At 42.3% G+C, this 17,316-nt stretch overlaps 1 protein-coding gene across 1 annotated transcript; it reads left to right on the forward strand.

Annotated features, from left to right (window-relative positions):
* The first annotated feature begins 6,280 nt into the window (after positions 1-6,280).
* Vgll1 (vestigial like family member 1) lies at positions 6,281-17,285 on the forward strand. Its single transcript, XM_036175555.1, has 4 exons — positions 6,281-6,494; positions 10,575-10,614; positions 15,042-15,106; positions 16,768-17,285. Exons 1-4 carry the CDS (start codon positions 6,281-6,283, stop codon positions 17,283-17,285), a joined length of 837 nt encoding a protein of 278 aa, XP_036031448.1.
* The last annotated feature ends 31 nt before the right edge of the window (positions 17,286-17,316 follow it).

Below are 17,316 nucleotides of genomic sequence, written 5' to 3' on the forward strand. Positions count from 1 at the left end.
TGTGTGTGTGTGTGTGTGTAAATATATGTTTCTTTCTGCGGTGTGCGTGTATAAATATGTGTGTTTCCGTGGTGCAGGTGCACACACACACACAAGAAAAACATTAGAGAAGTGGAGAAGAGCGAGGGCAATGGAATATATATGCTAGAAAGCAGAGTGAGTTACTGTCTCAGGGAAGGAAAGGAACCCTCCAGAAGGGCACACCAGATATGAGGAAAGATAGCGGGAGAGGGAGACAAATAGCAGCAAAACATAATGACATGTATGACCGTGTGATAATAAAATCTGTTACTTTATATACTAACCTAAAAGTAATAAAAATTGGGAAAAGATGAAAACAGGGATGAAGGGATGCTGGCTCACGGAAGGCTTTGTAGGCTGAGCTCTTGCAAGATAGAAGCTTTTGCACAGGGATTCTTGGAGTCTGTGTATGTTCAAAAATGATCATCATGGTTGTCTTGGGATGGATGGGTTGGAAGGCGAAAAAGTAGAAGCAGGAATCTATTTAAGATAAGATGTTGTCCTGGTGATGATGAGAAAGCATCACCTGGAAAGCATTTGGAAGGCAGAACCTTTAGAATTTGTGATGTGTTCCTTTAAATCCCCTGGGGATTGAATTTCTTTATTACACACAGAAAAAGCCAAAAAAACCTTGGTGTGGCAGGTGAGAGCTTATGACATAGGGTCCCTCCTAAGACATCCCTCTCCCTTTCCTTCCCAGCCACACTGTCTCTTTACTGTACCGTGAGCAGAAAAAATATGATCTTCCCTCTTGGAAACGAACTTCCATTAGGGATCAGGAAGCAGAGGTCCACATGCTTTTCTCCTCGGGGTTCTGCTGAAGGTCACATTATTGGAAAGCTCTTTCTTCACTCCACTCTGTGAATGATCACCCTATTCCAGCATTCCTATTTCCCATTACTTACTGACTTTGTCTTCACAGTGCTTATCACACCTAATGATATATACAGATATATCATTATATATACAAATATACTATTATATATGCACATATACAATACATTCATATTATATATGTATATGTGATATGTATTATATATGTATATATAAAGATTATATATATGCATAAAGCATAATGGTAGATAGTGGAACCTTTAGGAGATGAGACCTAGTAGAAAGAGGTTTGCTAATTGGTGGCACACCCTTGAAAAGAATATTGAAACCTATTACTTGTTTTACTTCTTGGTCACTAGAGGGTATGAAGCTTCCTTTGACATGTGTTCCTAACCCATGATGTTTTGCTCTGTCAGCTGAAACCTCAGAAACTGTTAAGTCAAAATAAATCACTCTAAGTGTCAGTGTTTCTCAGTCTTCTTTTTTTTAAATTAATTAATTAATTAATTTTATGTGCATTGGTATTTGACCTATATGTGTGTATGTGTGAGGGTGTCAAATCTTCTGGAACTAGAGTTACAGAAAATTTTGAGCTGCCTTGTGGGTGCTGGGAATTGAACCCTGGTTCTCTGGAAGAACAGCCATCTCTCTAGCCCTCTTTTCTCAGCTTTCTTTTTTTTTTCTTTTAAGATCTTTTTTTTCTTTTATTTTTATTAAGAGATTTTTTATTCGTTTTACATATCAACCACAGATTCCCCTGTCCTCTCCCCCCCCAACCCACCTCCCATTCCCACCTCCTCCAAGGCAAGGTCTCCCCTGGGAGTCAGCAGAGCCTGGTTCATTCAGTTGAGGCAGGTTCCAATCCCAGCAAAGTGTCTCAGCATAGGCCTTAGGCTCCAAAAAGCCAGCTCATGCACTAAGGACAGGTCCCGGTCTCACTGCCTGGGGCTCCCCTAAACAGTTCAAGCTAAACAACTGTCTCACTTATCCAGAGCTGTGACCTCTTTAATACAGTTCCTCATGTTGTGGTGACTCTCAACCATAAAGTCATTTTCGTTGCTACTTCATAACTGTAATTCTGCTACTGTTATGAACCATAATGTAAAGAGCTGATATTCAGGATATCTGTTTGAGATAGCAGGTTGAGAATTGCTGCTCTGCTTTGCCGTTGTGGTTCTGAGGTATCTGGACACACTCATAGAAAACTGCTTAACACAGGATCAAATAACAGATCCAAGTTTTGAGGCCAAAATAAAAGGTACCACTTACTGAGATAATTACTACTGAAGGGTTTTCAAACGAAGATGGGAGACCCCTGCTTTAACATCTCTATGCACTGCAGGCTCAGAAAAGTTTTTGCTCCCTCTGCAGCCCATGGAAGGCTGTGACAAGACCAGAATTTGAGGGGCCTGACTCTCCTTTTCTTCTCAAGGAGAAGGGAAGAAACTAGAGATAACCTCTGTGACCTCTCAGTTCCTGAAATGTGGTGTGACATCAGTTTGATGGAACCCCCACAACAATGTCTAGATGTACCCAATTCTGTGCACAGACGTTTTGGGCAAACAATTGGCTTCCAGTTGAGGAGACAATACCACAATGTGCTTTTTAACGAAAAAAGTAGAGAAATACAGAACAGCTATCTCTTTTCCTCATTCCTGCAGGTGCCCAACCAGGTTGACTCGCTGGAGTGCATTTTCTGCATTCTTAATAGATAGCTAGCAGGAAACGCCTTTCACAGCCCCAGCTAGAGGGGTTGAAAACCTCATAGGGAGGGTCCACATCCCCAGCTCCTGCTTCCACAGTTGTTGAGCTGTTTCAGAACCGGAGGAGGATTTTTGCTGTCTCAGGTAACTGCCGAGAATTAAGGTAAGAGAAGCTGGGGACTTGAGAGTGAGAAGACAGATGGGAATTCCCATGGGAGTGAATTGGAAGTCATGATACAGTGTGCTCAGTGCGATTTCATCTGGTCTTTCGGGGGATTTCGCTCCAGTTAGTCACTGACAACTGCCATCATTCACTCTGCACCCGACTCCGGGAGTACTTGATGCGTTTTGCAGGAGTGTGGTAAAAGCGTCTATAGTGTCGTGTGGACGACTGGAGGGTAGGCTTCTGGCTTTGGAGTCCTTCTTCGGAGATGTTCTACAGTAGTTTGGATAATATTTCAGGGTCTCCTTGGAACACTCTGGGTCTTTATTTTTGTTCTTGACATCTCCTTAGAGTTAGCTTTGCAGTATCTTTGTGACTCGGGTCAGACCACGCCTCTTTCATTGAAAGATGAAGCACTCAAGATTTGGGATGTGGTGAAATTTAGTTCTTCATAGGATTAAAACAAATGACAATGATCAGAATGTGTGTCCTTTTAGAGTCGATTTACTTGATTTTTTTTATGCTGGAACCACATGAATATGTCACAACATCCAGTTTAACTCTCTGGCTTTAAATATCCATCAATTGCAATTTCCAATGGAGCCAAGTGTAGCCCAGAGAATTCCTTGTAGGCTGGATGCAGAGAAGTCACACTTGCTGACTGTGTGTTCCTGTGTGTGCGGAGAAAAAAAGAGGCAGTGGTAGAACTTGTGGTTGATTCAGTGTCTCTAATAGTTTATAGTGTGAGCTCTCCAAGTGAGCTGGCATGATCTCTAGCTTTTCCCTGGTCATTTGACATGTGCTTTCTTAGTCCGTTCCCAGTGAGACTAGAAATGTGATTGTGGCCATGCTATCTCAAGAATCTGGCTAGTTCTTTCTGTGTGGCTTCAGGGGAATTTAGCTAAGAGTTTGCAAGCTGTGTCAAGCCAGAGCCAACCACAGGGGCTGCTGGTAAGGCAGAGCCCGAGAGGACTGTCCTGCAAAGGTAATAAGAGGCACCTGCAGCATCAGACAGTTGGAGCCTCCAACGAAAGCCCTGAGGGAGAAGACTGGGGGCTTTGCTGGCATTCCTTGCTTTAGTGTCCTGGCTCATGACTCAGAGGACTAGAGGTCTGCTCCATCCCCACATTTGATAGGTGGAGAGACTGAGACTAGAAGGGCGGGGGGAGACTGCCACTCATCAGTCAGAACAGTTAGAGGCAGGCAGACTAGAGTCCGAGAGACCTGAATCTGAATGCCAGCATTGCTACTATCTAGCTTTATTTCACCCTCTCTAACATCTACTTTGCTTATTTGAAAATGGGCGTGATAATGTCTACTTTGAAGGTCAAAACACTGGAGAAGACAACATGGACAGCTTCCAGCACAAATAGCTGTTGTAGACTGTAGATTTAAAATGCCAGCATCTCCATATATTTGTTCCTTTATCATCCCTAATACCTTTTCTTTGTATAGACAACTCAAAGAATCTGAATATATATTGTATTTTTATTGAGTAATAATTCACCTACTGTAAAATAGACCTTCAGTATATAGTTTGATGAGTTTTGACTAATGTAATAACTGCCACCCTCATAAAGACAGAGGTAAGACATGGCCAAGCATGTGGTGTTTCAGTGCCTACAATCCTAGTTCTCAGGAGTTGGAGTCAAGAGGAGTATACATTTGAGATAAGCCAGGGTTACATAGAGAGACCTTGCTATACACCTTCATGTTGTATACACCTTCAGCAGTGGTGAGGGTTCCTTCTTGCCCCTTCCTCCTCAGTCTCTATGCCACAAGCATCCACTATTCCAGCTTCGAGCACTGTAGGTTATCTGTGCTTGTTTCATATAAGTGAAATCATATAATATGTGATATTTTTCACTCAATATAATGAGATTCATTGGTGTTTTATGTAGTGTTAGTTTGTTCTACTTTACTACTAAGTAATATTCCATGGTATGAATACATCACAGAAAATGTATTTTCCCAGTAATAGACTTATTTAATCAGTTTCTTGGGGGGGGGTTGTAAACAAAACTGTCATGAATATTTATGTAGAAATATTTGTGTGTGCATGGCTGTGGTAGAATAATCCAAAAAGTGAGCCATTTAAAAAGATCCCCATTCGAGGCTAGCCTGGTCTACAGAATGAGTCCCAGGGCAGCCATGGCTACACAGAGAAACCTTGTCTCAAAAATCAAAACCAAAACAAAACTAATTAGAAAGGTCCCCTTCTTGTTTCCAGATTTCTTCCTAATGTCCCTAGCATAATCTAACCATAAAAGAATCATAGAACACTAGCTGAAGAATTCACACTATTCAAATTCTTCTAAGAACAATATGAAACCTGGAGGGATTTGTTACCCTCTACCTCAAGGTTATGCCTCTGACTCCTAATCATCTATGATTTCTTTGCATTGTACTTCCACTATGTGAAATGGTATTCAGCCATTGTTTATTGAGCACCAATTTGTGCTCAGACATCAAGAAAATTGTAAGAAAGATTTCATGATACATAGGATCTCATAGACTAGACAGAAAGGCAATATATAAAACTCTAGTCACTTTTTTGTTATATTCACAAAATTGAATAGATTAAATATACCATTAGCCAGAGTACACAGCAAGTCTGGTTGTTCAAGGTAAAGATGCAGTCCCAGGCAGGCTACTTCTCCTAGGAAAAGGGAGCAGGCTACTTCCCCTAGGAAAGGGAGTCTTGGTGCAAATAGAGATTCAAACTTGAAGGAAGGACATGAAGGAACTGGCAGGGTTGGAATGCTTCTGTGATTAATGCAGTCCAACACCAAGACAATACAGCAAACAGCTGGTGAGCAGTGGCAAACAGAACATCCAGTCTTTAGTTTTCCAATAATGTGGCTATCATATACTGTCATAAAAGTGGGTTTTGGAGAGCTTTTTTTTGGCTATGAATGTGGGTGTCTGAAGACCTTTGAGCTGGTGCTGCTATAATTGCTAGCTTCTAAAATGGACAGTGTTCTTTGTAGGACAGTATCACAGGAGTTTTTACTTTCTTGCATGGAAGTAGTCAGGCTGAAAAGAGTGCTGGTAGACAGTATCTAGACCACATTGGCTTGCTTCGTCAAGCTCTCAAGGGAGTCTGCCTGAGGTGGTTCTGGACTGACCATCTGGGAGGAACATACTTCTGTATGTTATTTGCCTCGATGCTCTCCTGGTGCTTTTCTAGTCTGGCTGCTTGCTAATCCCCTTTTGTAAGAGATGGCCACTATCAGTGCTTGGCCAAACTTTGGAAAGCTGTTTCCTGAACCCTCATTATATTGGGCTCGCTGTTTTTCAAGAACCCTGTGGCTCCTTGTGAGGTCACTGAGGACCTGTACTTGTAGGAGCAAACTGGTTTATCCTTAAGAATGGGGGCAACATAGTCAAAGTAAATTATGTATCCATATGAAAATGTCCTTCTGATGCTCTAAGTGTCAATTAAAAAAAGAAAGAAAAGAATGCCATTCATCAAAACTTCAACTGAGCCACTTGGTAAAATAGGGCTAGTGACATTTTTCATTTGGTTCACAGCTATCTCCTGTGTCACTCACTCACAATGGAAGACATGAAGAAGACTGGTGTCCGCATGCCCAAAAGCAGTCAAAAACCAGTAAAGGTGGAATGGAATGCCCGGTCTGTCGTTTTTACCTACTTCCAAGGGGACATCAGCAGTGTGGTGGATGAGCACTTCTCCAGAGCTCTGAGCAAGCTCAAGAGGCCCCAGGAATGGAGTTCCTTGAGCCAGGGTGACAATGTGATCCTCAGGAATGGTGAGTGGTAGGAGGGAGGGGGCTCTTTGTGGTACTCCATATTCTCGAATATCTGTGTGCCTGGCAAAGGCCCATCACACTGCCTACTGAGAAACACCAATTAGACATTTAGGGTAAAATGGACAGTGCCTAATGAAATGAGCTCACCTTTGTCATCAGTTCCTTGATTATGTTTTCTAGTCTGAGTTCTAGTCTGCACAGGCTAAGAGCTCTGCCATTGTCCACTCTGACCAGCTTATCAGTGGTATTATTATTACTATTAGCCTGAGGGCAAGAACACCAAAGGATCCACGATAAGATAAAGGACAATCCAGCCTCCTGCCAGCCAGTAGTGGATGGATGATCTGGCAAGCAAAGGCTAGGCCAGAGGGAGGCCCATGAGAAGTCTTGCCACATCCCTCTCCCACCCCTCACAAGATCAGGGGTGTCTATTGCTCAAGAGAGCTATGTCACAATGCACGATGAAAATACTTGTTTGGGGGAAGCCATGGCCATAGAGCAGGGGCCACAGTATGCCTTTCATAGACCTTAAGCACTTTTGCCTTCATAGGTCCCTTCCTCCACAAAAATTGCAATTTATAATTTTGTTTGTATAAAAATGGACTTGATTCAGACTGTATGCAATTGTTTTCATACGTAGAATATCAGTTCCATAATCTTTTGGTTTCAAAATAAGAATTTCTGGACTTCTAAAAGTATTCCTGGATTCTAGACATTGTGGCTCCTGTGTCTGATGGAGTTAGGCAATGTGGGTCCCTTTTATCTCAACATGTTCATGCAGGCTGAGGCCCAACTGATTTTAGGAGCTCGCTATTTCTGTGGCCAAGCACACATGCTGGATACCTTGTTTTATAGGCTGACTATGGGGGGCTCTAATTGGGGGCAGTTTATGCAAAGTAGATGTGTGAAGCTCCTTTCTGTAAGCAAAGACACCTATGTTCAGAGTCCATCATCCTGCCTTTGTTCTTCTGGTGTAGGCAAGGCATCAGTGTGTATCTGATGTGTTACTTTTACAGAACTCAATTTTCTAGGTAAGTGATGTGATTTTCTCAGAGAATCTTGTGGGTTAGAATGATGTGGAAGAGCATATGGCAGTGGGTACTCAATCTGGTAAGTGCTGTTTCCCAACTAGTTACCATGATGCCTGACTCACGGAAGTCACTCAGTAAATACCGGTTGGGTGAATGGAACTGTGATTTGGAGCACAGCACAACGACACAGACTGGATATGTTACAAAGAAAAGGGATTTGTGCTAGGGATGTGGCTCAGTTGGTAGAGTACTTGTCTAGCATGTTTGGAGCCCTGGATTTGAGCTTCAGCACCACAAAAACTGGCATGGTAGCACATCCTTATAATCTTAGCATGTGAAATATGGAGGCAGGAAGACCAGAAGTTCAAAGTCATCCTCAGCTAAATAGGGAGTTCAAAGCCAGCATAGAAGTACATGAGACCTTGTCTCAAAAAAAGGAAAAGAAAAATATTTTGGCACAGAATTCTGATCCAAGGTCAAGGGCCTATTTCTGCTATTGTCTTCTTGTTGACAGAGTCACAATGCAGTGCATCACATAGCAAGGGATCAGGAAAGTATGTATATTATGTGGCTTCTCTCCTTCTTGTCATAAAGCCACTTGAAGTTTAATCATGCAGTACCAATTCTGATGACGTTATTGAATCCCTAATTGTCTCCCAAAGCCCCTCCTATAATCACAATAGACTAACTACATTTTGTACCTCTTAATACCTCTCTAGAGAGATTAAGATCCAATGGGAGTTTCAGAGAAGACAAGTCACATTGAGTCCATAGGTAAGGTCATTACAGAGAAGGGCTGCTTCGTGATGCATAGCCTTAGAACCAGTTAGCCTTGGTGCCAGACAGCTCTACTACTTCTTGTGAGTGTGATCCCAGGGTAGGTCACTTCATCTGCCTGTACCTGCTTTCTTGATGCTAATGGACAATTATTAAACTACAAAAGGATGTTTGCAATTAGTTGGTGAGATAATGGATTCCAAGTGACAAGTAGCAAGTGTTGTGTTTGTGAGGGTGGTGCCATGCTGTTTTGAATGACTGTTATGGATTTGATGGCCTACATTCAAAGCATTAGGATCAGAGAGCATCAGGCCCCTCCCATGAGCTTTTATGCTGTACAGGGCTTTACTGTGTGGCTGTTTTAGTGTTTTCTGGGACTTGTGTCCTCACCTTGTATGAGTCTAGGGAGCTGCTGCCTACTAGGGAACCTTGGGCATAGCCTTGTTTCTTTAGAAAACCAGCTTCCCTGGGCCAAAGAGAGATGAGGGCTTTCTTCTCCACTTAGCTTCACGGATTTTGCATTTTCTTCACAACAGTCTCACAGACCCCTTACGTTGTCTCATTTGGTTTGGGACTAGGCAAATATTTCATTAGCTGATTGAGCAACTGAAGAAAAGACTGTCTCCCTCAAGGCTTCTCTTATCATAGCTAGGAGTCAGGTTTCTCCTAAGCTTGGTTGTCTCCTTGAAAGAAATCCAGGCTGGTAGAGGTTCTCATTGGTGGTGTTATATGACACACAGCCAGCCTCAAACATAGTGGGTATTTATGAAGTGGCCTTTCATTACTGACTGCTGCTTAGCATTCTCTCAACCCCTTTAGGCCAACCCCAGGCAGCCCCGGCACCACTCAGCCAGGCAGAGGAGAACAGGCCCCCATTCATAGGCACCCATAGAAGATTTGCACACATTCTAAAGGCACTCTGTCAAGCCAAATATGCAAGGTCCAAACATAGAGACTATATGGAAATGCCACCAAATTTCCTGGCTTCTTCCCCTAAGTCTGAGTTGTTTGTTTCTTTTAATTATATGTGTATAATATATAATAGGCGTACATTTGGAAATAAAATAGCTGAAGAGATTTTAGAGTTACCTCCTCTTTAAGAGGACACTGAGGACTTCAGAGTCAGTATCTGGGCAAAGTTCAATAGCTTTGATTTCTTGAGTCAGGGTATGGTCGTGGTGCTCATAGGGCTTGTCCTAACCTGTGTTTTTCCTATCCCCTTTCTCCTAGCCCCAGTCCCAGGTACATTCTTAGACCTGGTAACATGCTCAAGGGCTATTAAGAGAAGGTCAGGGGTGCTGACATGAGCCTGTACAGGTCCTCTATGGTCAATCACAAAGACTTCCTATCTGCCGCCATTAGTGGGATGGCAAAGAAACACCATGCTTCTCATCCCCAGAGAACAGCTATGTGACATAAAGTCTTGCTACTTGCTTATGGTCCCTTGAGCACTGCCAACTTGGTGCCTTCCTTTCCAGTAAGAAAAGGGGACTTGGGCCTGTGTGTGCCTTGCCTCTGTGTGGTGCCAGATACCACATGAAATAACTGCCTTTACTCCATTCCTCAAAAGTGACCACAGTTTAGACAATCTAAAGATGAGCAAAGCTGGTTGAGTGTAGTGCACACATCTCAATCCCAGTACTTGGGAGACTGAAGTAGGGTGAGTGAGAGTTTGAGGTCAGTGAAGGATATTTGGGGGAGTTTGTTAGTAATAATAATAGTAGTAGTAGTAATAATAATAATGACTAGCAAATCAAATCTATGGTGCTTACCTTTAGGGGTGGTGGCAGTAACTGGAGGGCACCTGAGAGGATCTATATATTGTGACATATATATCATGACTATCATGTGAAGGCCTTTTGCTGGAAACTGCCATATGGCTTATCTTACCTTATCTTCACACCAACCCTATTGATTACCATACCCATATTTCTGGTGAGGAAACTGAGGTGCCTAGTCCAGTCACCTGTCCAGAATCTTACCACAAAGGTAGGATTCCCTGTGCAGTGCTGTCAGCCACTCAACCTGAAGATACAAGCCTACATGCTGCATCCAAAATTCCTGTTAGGAGAAGGAACCTGGATATCTAGCAAAGAGAGACTGGGTGTCCCAAGGAAGTGACCATGAAAGAGAGGATAGGACTAACCAGGACTCTTTGATGTCCCAGAATAGGACTGTCTTTCTAAGCTGATTCTCCAACTCTGCTGGGATTTTGTCATTAGTTAGTTCAAAGATCATGTATTTTTGTTGTTGGGGTGAATAAAATATGAAGGGACATGTGTCACCAATCACATGGACAAAGAGCACAAAGTCAATATGTGCAGAATGTGCGGGCCAAAAGTTGGACTTTTCTGCTGTAAGGTGTGTGTGTGTGTGTGTGTGTGTGTGTGTGTGTGTGTGTGTGTGTGTATGTGTGTGTGTGTGTGTGTTTCAGACAAAGTGCCACATGGGGTTATAATGCACTAGTATTAAAGTCAGAGAAAGAGGAAGAAGGAAAGAGGAGGAGAAGGAAGGAGGATGGAGACTATGTGAAAGAGTCAGAAGAAAGGCAATCAACCAATCATATATTTACTTTCACACCTGTAACTCATATTTTGGTGGTTTATGAGTCAAGTCATTTTTTGGTTTTGGATTTAAAAATCACGTAGCTGATGCAGTGAGGTTTACCTGTAGTCCCAGCTACTTAGGAAGCTAAGGCAAGAGGATTGTTTGAGACCAGCTCAGGGCCAGTCTGGGAAGAATAGTAAGATGGTCTTAAAATAACAGAATTTTCATGTAGATCTCATCCATTTCTCTGTCATTGGGCGATCCCTGTGTCTTTCCTAGGGTCCCATTTTCTAGGTAGCCTCCCTGGAGTTGTGTAGCAGTCTAGTCATCTTTGTTTTACATCTAGTATCCTACTATGAGTGAGTACATACCATGTTCATCCTTCTGAGTCTGGGTTACCTCACTCAGGATGATTCTTTCTAGATCCATCCATTTGCCTGCAAACCTCATGATGTCATTGTTTTTCTCTGCTGAGTAGTATTCCATTGTGTATATATACCATATTTTCTTTATCCATTCTTCAGTTGAAGGGCATCTAGGTTGTTTCCAGGTTCTGACTATTACAAACAATGCTGATATGAACATAGCTGAGCAAATTCCCTTGTGGTATGATTGAGTATTCCTTGAGTATATGCCTAGAGTGCTACTGCTGGGTCTTGGGGGAGATTGATTCCCAATTTTCTAAGGAAGTGCTATATTGATTTCCAAAGTGGCTGTACAAGCTTGCATTCCCACCAGCAATGGAGGAGAGTTCCCCTTGCTCCACATCCTTCTTCTCGAGGGAAAGAAATATTAGGGGAGCAGGAGACCCCAGCTGGATCAAGAACAGAAAGGGAGAACAAGGAATAAGAGACCATGATAAATGATGACCACATGAGAACAGGAATAGGTAGAGTGCTGGAGAGGTCCCCAGAAATCCACAATGATACATCCTCTGTAGACTGCTGGCAATAGTCGAGAGAAAGCCTGATCTGACCTAGTCTGGTGATCAGATGGCCAAACACTCTAACAGTTGTGCTGGAACTCTCATCCAATAACTGATGGAAGTGGATGTAGAGATCCTTGGCCAAGCCCCAGGTGGAGCTCCAGGAGTCCAATTGTTGAGAAAGAGGAGGGACCGTAAGAGCATGAATTGTTGAGCCCAAGATTGGAAAATCACAGGGACAAATAGCCAAACTAATGGAAGCACATGAATTATGAACCAAAGGCTGTGGAGCCCCCAGCTGGAGCAGGCCCTCCAGATAAGTGAGACAATTGAATAGCTTGAACTGTTTGGGAGGCACCCAGGCAGTGGGACTCAGACCTGTCCTTAGTTCATGAGCTGGCTGTTTGGAACCTTGGGCTTACACAGAGACACTTTGCTCAGCCTGGAAGGAAGGGACTGGACCTGCCTGTACTGGATCCACCAGGTTTAAATGAATCCCCAGGGGAGTCTTGGCCCTGGAGGATATGGGAATGGAGGGGAGGGGCTGGGGGAAGGTGGGGGCAGGGACGGGAGGGGGGAGGACAGGGGAACCCATGGCTGATGTGTAAAATTAAAACACAAATATAATAAATTAAAAAAGGAAAAAACCCAAAAAACAGAATTTTTTAACCTTCAAAATAATATGCTCATTTTGAAAATTTTGAAAACAAAAATGCACACACCTCAAATTTTACGCAAAGCCACTTTGTGTATAATAGGTTGTAATCTCTTTTTATTTGACAATAAGCAGAATGATACCTCTTTGTGTCATTGTTAGTTATTCTATGACAGCATTTTTTATCTTAAGAGCATCATGTTTTATAAGAACCACATTCATTGATTTTATAACATCTAGATTATCACTAACCTTTCAGTATAGTATTAACAGACCCTTAATCATCCTTGAAGCTAATTTTTTGCTTGTATCTTTGATTATATCCTTAAGATAAACTGTTGTTGGTGAGGTGACCAAGGCTATAGTTTGGTTACACATTGACTGTGTAATGTTTCAGTGTGCTGATATGAGAGGCGGTATCTTTTAAGAGGTGGGTTGCTCCTCTCAGAAGGGATTAAAGCAGTTCTCCTGAGACTCTGCATTAGTCCTCAATTATCAAGAGAGTGAGCTCTTATACAAAAGTGAGTTTGACCCCTAAGGTGCTACCTGGCTTCCTGTCTCCCTATGGAATCAGACTTATACACTCTTCTGTAATGAGGCCATTCAGTAGGGTGGCTTCACCAGTGCTGGTGTTTGACCGATCTCTCTGCATCCCAAACTATGAGCTAAATAAACCCAGTCTCAGGCGTGTTGTAACAGCAAACAGAGTAAAATACCCAGTCAAGAGGTTGTACAAATTGTTCAGACTGTATGTATCTATATCTATATCTCTCTATATACATACACACAAATATATATATATACATATACATACATGTACATATACATACACACACACACACATATATATTATATATATATATGTATATATGTTATGCCAATCTGTCATTCCTCCAGCTTTAACAATGTGGAAAAGTGCCAAGTTCCCTGCTTACCTTAAAATAGAAAGGTTCAGTGAAGAGGTGTGTGTATTATGTGTGCATGTGTGTATGCATGCACACATTTGTGAGTGTATATAAATATTTGCAATTTTAATATGTGTGTGTGTGTGTATTCACATACCCCAATGCTTGTGACTGAATATATGTGTTTACATTCACTGGGATATGTAGCCAGAACCTGCTGTGAAGGAAACAAGCAGGTTACAACCACAGAGAGTAACAGGATACACTCTAGACTGGAGATTCATATTTCTAAGATGATGTTAGAGTTTGTGCATCTAGAAACTAGTCCAGAATAGAAGTTCTGGGCTCCCATCCAAGCATGGAGGCAGGATCATTACCTGATTTGAATGCAAACTTTATAGTATAAGAAAGGCCTTCAAGAAGGTTCTGGGGTTTCCAAAAGTGTGCATGGGTGGGAATGGTGGTATCTATGAATATTCTTGGGAGAAGGAGGAGTGGCTACCACTTTAACTTAACTACTGCGAACTGGAGAGTAACACTTTCAGACTTTCTGGACATTCCTGATCTTCAGACCGACCAGCCTCAGGAATTCTACAGTCATGGGTGGAACTAAGAGGTGGGGTCTAGATGCTTAGGGTTGGAGTTATTGAGTGGAAGCCATGTATATTCTTACTGAAATAAAAATCCTAAACTACCTCAAGTGGCCCTGAATCCATGTTTTCAAATGCTCTCTGCCCATTCAAGTCACTTTGGATTTGAGAAAGCATCAAAGTCATCCCTTGGGGTCTCTTGCACATGCATCCAGAAGAAATTAAGAGGAGGCACTTGGGTAAGATTGTCACCACCGCAGCAACCCTGAAAAAGTCTAAGGTATGGTTAAGGTATCACCCTGTGCCCACAGAGTAGATGGGCGGTGCTACAGGCATAGTTACCCAAGAACCATGAGAAAGAGTAGCCCACCCAATGCAGGGTCTCTGCTCAATGGGCCACAAGTATCCAAGCCTGCTCTAGGAAAGTGGGTCTCTCAGACCACTCACAATCATTGGGGTGTATGACATTCTCCCATCTAAACTGTACTGTGGTACACCCAGTGACTACATGGAACTTAGGACAATGGTATATTGCTTAGGTCCCCTTAACTGGAACAGAAACAGTTAAGAGAAATAATCTAAATAATAATAATAATAATAATAATAATAATAATAATCTAAACCCTCTGTGGCCCTGCTTTCCATATCTCAGACATTCAGTGAGTACCTGAGGCATATGTATGAGATCTGTAAAGCCAGTTAAGATGGAAAATGTCCAGTTGTCAGAGCTGGGCTTTGTTTATAATTTGTGCTTAGGACATGCAGTACTCCCATTAAATATGAAGCATGGGCACTGATTATATGAAATCAGCTTAATCATTCTGTTCCAGGGCACACAGTGCCCTGAGTTGCTAGTAGCTAGAAATATCCACTTTCAAAAGTAATATTTACTTGTAGGAAATATATCCCAATATATTTCCCAGTCTTTTGTTTCATCAGAAGAGCCTACTATGACCATTGCTCATTGTGAGGGGTATGAGATGTTGATCTGAATGCCTGTGTCATAGGTGATCTGGCTTCTTTTATGTTTATCATCCACATTTTGGGCAAAGCTACTGTGGGTAGGGACACTCTAGCAGCGCTGCACTGACCTCTAAGATACTTTTTCATTTTATACAAAATCCATTCAAACTAAATGTTCAGGACAGATGAAAGAGGTGCCCATGGAGGGAAAGGGCACCAGTGTCGCAGACAGACTCCCCTGCTAGCCAATTCTCCTTTGTCATCACAGTCATGCTCCCCCTCCCTGCCCACTTCTCCATTGTCTTAGATAGATGAGAAGCTCCAGGCTTTAAGCACCCTCTGGCAGAACTTTGCTCCCTGCTCTTGCCTGAGTGGATGCTGAAAATGGGAAAATATCCATTCATGTGCTGGGCTATGGTAGACTTTTGAGATCTCAGAGAGGGCTGTTCCCCTAAGTGCAATTGGAACAGGGACTGAAGAAGATTCCATCCCTTAGTCAGTTCACATGAACTTGACAAGTAGAAGCAGTGTCACCATTCTACTGGTGCAGGATGAGGACCAGGCAACTACTTTCCTACCCAGAATTCATTCCTCTTGCTCAGTTCCCTACCAGCCCATTATACTTAGCTACCATGGCCCAGTTTCTTACAATTTTCATGTCTAAGATTAGGTTTCAGTACCTAGATTGTGTGAAAGACCAATAAAGGTAAGAACTAATTTCTTTATATAGTTCTGTGGAGTCCTTCCATTTGCTATATTTAAAGTATCAGCTATAAGATAGAGCTAAACAATAGCGACAACTTAACAAGCACTTAGTTAGCCAATGTTCATGGAGGTGCAAAGATACATGTGCAAAGTTGTTCACTGAGATGTCAGTGACATATTGAAAAAATGGGAACAAGTGAGCTGCCCACAAATGGAACCTTTGTTAGTCTATTATTGCCTTATTATAGAATAGTATAGAGCCATGTAAAAGCTAGTGTTTGTATTAGCTATGTGCTGATCTCCTCTCAAATAACTTGATACCATGTAAAGACTTCTTTAGTAAAAAGAACTAAAATACAGCTTAGTCCTTAAGCAAAAGAGAATGATCCTGATGAAAATAAAGTCATGCTTCTGTATCTCGTCCTGAAGAGGGATGCCTTTCCACTTTATCTTGTTCTAAATCATGTTGTACCTCTCAGCAGTCATTCTGGATTCAGTCAAAATAATGAATGTTTAATGTTTTTACCTTAATTTTTTTCTGGACTTAAGTTTGTGGATAAATCTCTTGGAAATAAGTAATGACATTAAATTAGAACTTGAAAAAAAGTGGGAGGATGTTTGTTTTGCTTGTTTCTTGACACAGTGCTTACACTGTAGCCCAGAGTACTCTTAGATTCTCTGTTTAGCCCAGGCTGGCCTTGAACTCAAGCCAATCCTCCTGCCTCAGTCTTCTGAGCATGAAATTATAAGCATGTGACACCACACTCAATGATATTCATGATATTTTAATGAAGCAAAATCAGTCTGAAAAATAATATAAACAAATCTTGAGGGGGCAGTAGCTATTTATGGACATGGTGGTTAATGTGGGTTTTAAAAAACATTTTCTGCTTACTTCAAGTCAAAAAATATACTATGGGGCTGGAAGGATTGCTCAGTGGGTAAAAACCACTTGCTAAGAAAGTCCGATGACTTCAGCTCAACCCATCAGGGAAGGGAAGTTATTTTCTGGCCTCTGCTATGGCCATTCTCCTGAACTTATATACACACCTCTCTCTCATATACAAATAATAAAATTAAGTTTATATATATAATACCTGAATCAGAAATAATAAAGTACTTCTATTTCGGACATTTGGAGGAAATACCTAACATAACGTCTGAATCTTTTCCAGATAGCAGCATGCCCCCGAATCAGTGGCGTCTCACTTCTTCTTGGACAAAGCCACGGCCAGAAGCATCTCTTGCACATGGTGCCACCAGCAGCAGCAGCAGCAGCAGCAGCAGCAGCAGCAGCTTGCTTGAATATGGTCCTAAGGCTATAGATCAGTACCCACTGTCTATGCCCAAGGCCCCCTCTGCACATCCTCAAGAGCTGTGGCATTTTTCCTCCCAAGAGAGGCCAGACTTCCTAGGGCCTGCCTACTCTCGTGCCTTTCCTGACAGGCATCTGGCTCCAGAGGTCTACCCTGATGGGAGACGTGGGTCCTTCCTACATTTCCTCCAGCAGGATAGATACCTAAACCGTCCTCTGGAACCTGCCACCAGGGAGAACCGCAACCCTGCCAAGATAGCCAGAAGCACAGGATTGCTCATGAACCTGCCTTCCAACTCAGACCACTGTAAGGAAATGCTTACAGATACTTGCAAGGTCACTGTGGTTATGGTCAGTTGGGATGACATGAGGGACTAAGAGTAATTACTGCCACTCTGGGATCTAAACG

This window comes from Onychomys torridus, chromosome X (assembly GCF_903995425.1).
Source record: "Onychomys torridus chromosome X, mOncTor1.1, whole genome shotgun sequence".
NCBI lineage: Eukaryota > Metazoa > Chordata > Mammalia > Rodentia > Cricetidae > Onychomys > Onychomys torridus.